General features: G+C 68.4%; 1 protein-coding gene across 1 annotated transcript in view; it reads right to left on the bottom strand.

Moving 5' to 3' along the window:
- Positions 1-7509, bottom strand: part of STRC (stereocilin) — a 13540-nt gene that overhangs the window by 2077 nt on the left and 3954 nt on the right. The window contains exons 2-18 of the mRNA XM_010572335.1: positions 6118-7381; positions 5702-5764; positions 5453-5572; positions 4924-5096; positions 4447-4633; positions 3995-4110; positions 3700-3832; positions 3224-3406; positions 2551-2838; positions 2418-2476; positions 2070-2190; positions 1900-1991; positions 1394-1529; positions 1117-1316; positions 964-1054; positions 453-621; positions 58-227 (exon numbers count right to left, since the gene is read on the bottom strand). Of these exons, the coding sequence (XP_010570637.1) occupies positions 58-227; positions 453-621; positions 964-1054; positions 1117-1316; positions 1394-1529; positions 1900-1991; positions 2070-2190; positions 2418-2476; positions 2551-2838; positions 3224-3406; positions 3700-3832; positions 3995-4110; positions 4447-4633; positions 4924-5096; positions 5453-5572; positions 5702-5764; positions 6118-7381 (3565 nt within the window). The remainder of the gene's footprint in view (positions 1-57; positions 228-452; positions 622-963; positions 1055-1116; positions 1317-1393; positions 1530-1899; positions 1992-2069; positions 2191-2417; positions 2477-2550; positions 2839-3223; positions 3407-3699; positions 3833-3994; positions 4111-4446; positions 4634-4923; positions 5097-5452; positions 5573-5701; positions 5765-6117; positions 7382-7509) is intronic.

The following is a 7509-nucleotide window of genomic DNA, read 5'->3' as shown; positions in this document are numbered from 1 at the left end:
CCCCACCAGCACGGCCCCCCATGTGCCCCCCCCAACCCTGTCCATGTCCCCCCTCACCCGCTGGGCCTGGCCCAGGACAGCCCGGAGCTGGTCGGGGCGCAGTGCTGTGTCCTGGCTGAGCAGCCCCAGGCAGCCCTCCAGCTGCTGGGGGGCCATGGCGGCCAGCTGGGCTGCACTCCACACCGCAGGGAAGGTGGCACGCATGTCGGCACAGCTGGGCACAGGGGCTGCAGAGCTGGCCTGAGCAGGCTGGCCCCAGCACGAGGGGGACACACCAGCCAGGGAGGAGTCAGCATGGGGACACTGGGGACATAAGGCCAGCCCAGGGAGGGAACAGCATGGGGAACATGGGCAGCAGGGGCACAAAGTGTGTGGGCAGGGCATGGGAGGGCACCAGGGACAGGAGGTGCACGAGCGGGGACAGGGCTGAGGGGGGGAGTGCACAGTCTCACCTTGCTCCCCTGGCCCGGCAGCTGCCACCAGCGGGGCCACCAGCACTTCCTGCGGGCTGGGACCCTCACCCAGGGTGCCAGGGGGGTGGCAGAGGCGTCCCAGCTCGCTCTGCTCCCAGTCCCGCTGGCTCTGCAGCAGCTGCTCCACCGTGTCTCTGCTCAGCAAGTCCTGGGGCAGCATTGGGAGGACGTGGAGAGAGGGACCAGGACAGACCCCACCAGCAGAAAGGCCCAAGGGAGCAGCAAGGACAGCACAGCCACAGGGGCGAGAGTGCTGATGGGTTGGTTGGCACAGCCACAAGGACGGGGCACCAGCAGGGATAGCACAGCCACAAGGGTGGGACACCATTGGGGATGGCACGGCCACAAGGATGTGGTACTGGTGGGGACAGCACAGCCAGGGGGATGGGGCGCTGGTGGGGATGGCACAGCTCCAGGACCCGGTGGAGGGGCCAGGGCCTGACCAGCCATGGGGCAGTGCGGTGGCAGTGGGATGGGACATGGTGCTCACCCGGGGGATGGCACGCAGGCTCTTGAGGGGCAGCAGGAAGACCAGGCGCCCCAGCTGCTGCAGGGTGGGCAGGCGCCAGCTTGGCGGGGTCCTGCAGGAGCGGGCGTCAAGGTGGCACTGGCAGGGCCCCATGCCCCCCTGGCCACCACCTACCCCAGCGCCTGCTCCGACAGCAGCAGCCGCCCCAGCTCGGCACCCGCTTCCGCAGCCAGGCAGGTGTCCTGCAGGTCCCCCAGCCGTGGCAGCAGGCTCTGAGGCTGGACACGGGCCACAGTCTCCCGGCCCAGGAACCCTACCAGTGGGCCCAGCCGGTCCAGGTCCTCCCCACCCAGCTCTGTCCCTGCTGGGAGCCGCTGCAGGAGGGAGAGCAGAGGAGTGAGGGCAGGTGGCTGCATCTCCCTGTGCCCCGTGCTAGGCTCCCTGCCCTTACCAGGGAGTGCAGGGCCCCACGGGCCAGGGCTGCCCGGCGGGTAGCCGGCAGGGCCAGCAGGCTGCGGGGCTGGCGGATTGCATGGTCCAGAACCAGCCGCATCATGGCATCAGGCAGCATCTCCACCAGCTTTGCCCTGCAGGAGCCAGAGCACAGCTGGGCACTGCAGGGCAAGGGGCTGCTCTGCCCAGGGATGAATGGGGCACTAAGCCCCATCCTGTAGACCCCCTCTCACAGCAGGGGTGCCCAGGCACCAGGGAGGACCAGGGGCTGGGGCTGCCAGGAGGGCAGTGGTGCCTGCTGAGGGCTCCTGCCACCAGTCCCTGCTCCACATGCAGGGGCAGCAGGGCAGGGGGGCTTACTGGCCCCTTGGAGACACAAGGATGGTGATGGGCCCAAAGAGGGGGCTGTAGGCCAGCAGGCAGTGCTTTCCCCACCACAGGGAAAGGGGGCAATGGGAGCAGAAAGGGCCCTGCATGCCAGGGCCAGCTGCTCCTGACACCTACGGCAACTCCATGAGGAACCGAGGTCCCAGCCATGCCATCTCCTCCTCGGAGAGCGCAGGACGCCTGAGCACCTCCTCCTGCACGCAGCGCCTCTGGGGACACCATGCTTTGAGTGCAGGACAGGGACAGGCTGCCTGCGAGCCACAGGGGTTGTGGAGCCTCCTCCTTACCAGGCTGGCAGGCAGGGAGCGAGGCTGCACATAGAGGGTCCGGAGAGCCCCCAGGAAATCCTGCTGGCCCAGCTCCTGCAGTGCCATGCAGCTCATGCCCACCACCAGCGAGCCCAGGGCACTGCAGGACAACGGCGTTAGACCCTGTCGGGGCTTCACCGCCCCCAGCCCCATAGAGACCTGCTCAACCCTGCTCAGGGCCCTGCCAAGGCTCCCGCCTCCTGCCCAGGGCACCCAGCCCTCTCCCAGCTCCATTCCCTCTGTGGGACCCCAGAGGCTGCTCCCAGACATCCCCATCCCCATGCCCCAGCTGGTGCCCGTTGGTCAGCCTGGGTGGGCTGCTCTCACCCAGCAGTGTGGTGGCTGCGGTTAGTGCTGGCTCCCACCTCTCTCCAGAGGAGCTGGGCCTGTTGGGGGGGGCAGCTGTGGGAGGCACAGGGGGGCAGCACCTTCCCCCACAGCCCTGTGCCCAGCCTCTGACCTGCTGCGGGGACCAGGGCAGGTTCAGGTCCCACAGAGCCCCCCGAAAAGCCTGGGCACCACGACGCAGGAGCTGGAGGGGCAGCAGGGGCAGGAGGCAGTGGGGCCAGCCGTCTGGGGGCTGCAGAGCCTGCAGCAGGGATGCCGTCTGCGCCGCTGAGAGCAGGGGTAGGGCTGGCCCCAGGCATGCGCAGCCTTGGACCCGGAGTGGGGCCAGGACGGCTGCCAGCAACGTGGGTCCCAGGCCTGGCAGGAGGGGACACAGCCTGGCTGCTTCCCCTGCTGTCACCTGCAGAGAAACGTGCTAGCCTTGCTCGGGCAGCCGTGCCACAGCAGGGCTGCACCTTGCACAGGGATCCTGAGGCAGCCCAGGCAGGCATGGGTGTGTGAGATCTGGGGCTGCCCTCAGGCACCAGGGCAAAGCACCCGCAGCCCATCCTTTTCCTGCAGAGGCACCTCGGACACTCACATTGTCCCTCTGGACAGCCCATGCAAGCAGGAAGGATGCCTGGGGGCAGGACAAGGCAGTGGTGGTCAGCAGTGACAGCATAGCCTTGGCAGGGGCAGGGTGCGAGGCTCGGAGGCTGCCTGGCTGCACTGTGCTGGACTCTCTGAGAGTGCCCTGGGCTCGGGGACCCCCCGGCCCAGGGTGTCTGCAGCCAAGCTGGACTCACCTGGGCACGCGTCAGATGCATTGGCCGCAGCTGGGGCAGGAGGGCATTCAGCTGGGCAGCTGACAGGTGCTGCAGGAAGCCCACTCCCATCTCAGGGAGGACGCCCCTCCATGCTGGCAGCTCCCCAGGGCTCACCATGGCCAGGCTGGTGGAGCGCAGCAAGTCTGCCAGGGCGAGCATGACCTGCCAGCGCGGAGCAGGAGAGGCCGTGAGCCCAGGGCTGGTGGGCAGCTTGCCCCAGCCCCTGTCACAGGAGGAGCCACAGGGCAAAAGTGGAGCTGGTGCTGGTGCCTAGCCTGATGTGCTGCCTGACTGGGAGCTGCTGCCCTGGCACCCCTATTCGTGCCGGCACATTGTGGCCAGGCTCCCCCAGAGAGCAAGGGGATGGGAGCGGAGCCCCGCAGGTTGCCCATCCACGAGGTGCCCCTGGGGTGGCCTGGCACAACCCACGCATCCCTCCCGGGGGGCTGGCTCACCCGCCCGTGCTGCTGTAGGGTCCCTGCGGCTGCACACGCCAGCAGGCTCTGCTCCACTGCCCCCCGGGGGTCCCGCAGCCATGCCAGGTCCTGCAGGTCCTCAGGGCTCAAGAAGCAGGCAAGGGTCCCCAGCCTGTACAGAAAAAGTCTGTTAGCGGGCAAGGGCAGCCCTGCCAGCACCCATCTCAGCCCCGCTCTGCAGCAAGGCCACGGCCTTCACAGCAGAACCAAGGCTCTGCACCAGCCCAGCCTGGGGCACGGCTGTGCTGCCACTGGCAGCCCCCATCATGCTCACCTGTGCCCGGGCTCGGGGCCAGCTGCATGGCTCCTGTTTGCCAGGCTGCCTGCTACATGGCGGCCCTGCACCAGCCCCAGCCGCAGCAGCTGCCAGCCATCCCCCAGCCCCCAGATCTGGGCAGGCAAAAGGTGACACTTGGCTCAGGCCTCCTGACCAGACCTGGGGCTCCCAGCCAGGGCTGTGGCTTCAGCATGCAGGGCCAAGGAAGGGCATACAGGGGTCCCAGCCAGGGGGGGTGCAGGATCGGGGGTGCAGGATCAGGGGTGCAGGGTTGGGCAGGGTGAGATTCCCAGCTCGGGGCCACAGGGATCCCCGCCTGCTGTGGGCAGGGCCGAGGGTGCAGGGCTCCCAGCTTGCTGGGTGCAGGGCTGGGATCCCTGCCTGCCGTGGGTAAGGCCACACTGGCTGGGCAGAACAGCCTGCACGAGGGCGCAGGGCTCACATCCCACCTGCTGGGGAGTGAGCTGCAGGAAGCAGTGCAGCGGCAAGTGGGGCAGCAGCGGCAGGATGGCACGAAGGAAGCCGAGGGGCCACGTGGGCACAGCCCCGAGGAAGGGGGCCTGCAGCAGGCGCCTGGCAAAGGCGGCCTTCTGCCCCTGTGTCAGGCGGGCGCTGTGAGTCCGCAGGGCGGCGAGGCTGTGGGGACAGAGTGCTGGGACACAGCTACAGAGAAACCTCCCAGGCCCGCACCATGAACCCACCTCAAAGGGCACCCCAGACACCATCACCAAGCACGTGCCCCACAGAGCCCACGACCCAGGGGCACTTAAGAGGCCTTCTGCACAGCTATTGCATGGCCTGCTTGGGCTGGAGCTCTGCAGGGGACAGGGCACCATGGGGTCTCTGCAAGCGATGGCAATGCAGGGCACAGGCCGGAGCTGGCCACACCATGCGTGCGGGCAACCCAGGCACCCAGTGCCGCTTACACGCTCTCGTTGGCCAGGAGGGCCAGCGGAAGCCTCGCGATGTCAGACACTGCCAGGAAGGGGATGAACTGCGACAGGCTGACAAACAGCTGGGGGGTGAGATGGGGCAATCCACGGAGCAGCAGCACGGCCAGCAACGGCAGCGCCTCCTCCCCGGACGTGGGTGACGGCACCTGCAAAGCTGCGTGAGCCCCAGCTCTGGCAGGACACAGCCCCGAGGAACCAGCACAGGCCCAGTGCCGCCCAGCCGTGCCCCAGGAGAGCACCCCCATGCATGGGCTCTGCATGCCTGGGCTCTGCACACACACACCCTGGCCATGGGCTCTGCAACCCCTCACACATAGGAGCTCTGGACTCCGGCAAGCACGGCCTCTCCACCTGCCCTGTGCAAGGTCTACACCCCTGTATGTGGCTGTACCCCCACATGGTGTGCGCCCCCCACACACGGGCTCTTCCCCTCCCATCACACAGGCTCTGCAACCACGGCACATGGGCTCTGCACACCCTGCCCTGTCCCAGTCCCTCTAACCACCTCCCCGCGCAGCCGGTGCCAGGAGCGGTGCAGCAGGGCCAGGAAGCGCTGCACAGCCTCGGGCCCCGCCGTGAGCAGCAGTCCCTGGAAGCTCTCCTCTGGCATCTGCAGATACTCCTGCGGGGAGGCCACAGCTCAGCACAACCAGCAGCAGGAACCCAGGCCATGGGAGTGCAAGGGGCAGGCAAGCCCTCCGCTCAGGATCCTGGGTGGGCCAGGAACCGGCCTGGCTGGGTAGGGCAATACCTGCGCCAGGATGTCCAAGGCGGGAGCACCCTCGCTGTCCTGGAGCAGGTCCCAGAGCACAGCCTGCAGGAGAGAGCAGGACTGCACTCCCTGTGTCTCGGCCCAGACCTTCCCCCAGAGCTCCTTGCCCAGTACCCCACAGTGGGTCTGGGGCAGCCTTGCTATGGCTTCACCCCAAGCCACAGCCCTGACACCCCAATCCAGGACTGACCGTTCCCAGCCACTGGTGGCTGAGCAGACCGCATGCACTGGTCCTGCTCCCACCATGGCTGGCACTGGACAGGGACCCCAGGACTGGGACCTGCACCCTGCCCAGACCCCGCAGCTGGCGGGAGGGGTCCCCAGGTCTGGCACCCTGACCGCTGTCCCGCACCCATGGAGGCCCTCGCTCGCCCCCTCAGCGCTGCTCAACTCACACTAAAGCAGCTCAGCAGCTCCCTCTTGGCTGACGCCCTGTGCTCCCACCCCAGGTACTGGCCCACAGCTCGCAGGATGACTCTAGATGCGTTCACCCTGAGCAAACCCCAGAAGGATGTGTTGTCCAGGAGACTGGAGAGGAGGATGGCGTCGCTCAGCTGCTCCCCAGCCGCCTGCCCAGCCTCCTCTCGTCTGGAGAGGGCCAGGCTCCGGTCAAGCAGGCGCAGGAGGTAGTTCACGTGGGGGGCCCAGCCTGGAGCCTCCTCCTCGCACTGTGGGAGCTGCGAGGCCAGCCCCAGTAGGTAGGCAGCCGGGTCTGGGCAGAGCTCTGTAGCGTCCAGCCTGGGGTGCAGGGGCAGGAGCGCCAGGAGCTGCTTCAGCAGGCAGTGTCCCCCAGGCAGGGCACCCTGACAGTGCACCCCCACCACAGGCTGGGGATGCCCCAGCAGCTGCAGGAGGGAGGCATTGGTGCACACCAGCTCCTGGAAGCAGCTGGGAGGCACAGTCCTGCACAGCTCCAAGAGGCCAGTGTTCCCCCGTGCCCACAGGCTCTGGGCCCTGAAGGAGCAGGGGTCTGTGCCCCCAGGCTCTGAGGCGTTGGGCATCTGTGCCTGGGGCTGGGGACCGCCACACAGCTGGGAGAGCCAGGCCCGGAGGTCAGTGGGCAGCAACTCGCGGCTCCCGCTGCCGCAGAGCCGGGCGCCCCAGAGCACGTGGCTTCCCAGGAAGCAGCTCCAGGCGTCCTCCCAGCGCGCACCCAGCGGGCAGGCGCTGCGGCTGGGGGGCCGGGCCCCTGCCAGGCCCCGGGCCAGGTCGGCACAGAGCTGCTCCAGCAGGACCTGCTGGGGCCCAGGGGTCTCCCTCAAGGAGGTGTTGCTGCAGACAGTGCTGTTGAACTGGGCAGGGTAGCGCTCCCGGCAGGCCCGGGCCCATGCTGAGCCTCCCTCACCCGCAGAGAGGTACCAGGCTGCATTGGAGCAGGCAGCCCCCAGGTCCCCCAGGCGCTGGCTGGAGCCCCGGGAGCTGTTGAAGAGGTTGCAGTAGAGGTAGACCGTGAAGTTGGAGACACCCGGCAGCCCGGGGACACTGTCATTGCACACAGCCTCCAGAACAGGGGGCAGGAGCGAGGGCTGGCCCTGGGGCACAGAAGCTGCTGCCCGGGGGACAGGCTGGAGGCAGCCGGGGAGGGGCGGCGGAGCAGGGAGCACCCCGGCCGCGAAGCCCAGGCCGCGGGCGTCCCAGCTGAGGTTGTGGTGGAAGCCCCTGGAGGGCAGAGACCGGATCAGTAACCGCGCCAGCCGGGGCAGCCCCAGCACCGCTCTCCAACAGAGTTGCCCACTGCAGCCCTGCCCACCTCGGAAGAACCCCTTGTCTGCGGGCCAGGTGCCCGC

The sequence above is a fragment of the Haliaeetus leucocephalus genome, unplaced genomic scaffold, assembly GCF_000737465.1.
Source record: "Haliaeetus leucocephalus isolate CR32 unplaced genomic scaffold, Haliaeetus_leucocephalus-4.0 Scaffold339, whole genome shotgun sequence".
Classification (NCBI taxonomy): Eukaryota; Metazoa; Chordata; class Aves; order Accipitriformes; family Accipitridae; genus Haliaeetus; species Haliaeetus leucocephalus.
The sequence above is the reverse complement of the archived record's forward strand: the minus strand, read 5'-3'. Positions and strand labels throughout refer to the sequence as shown.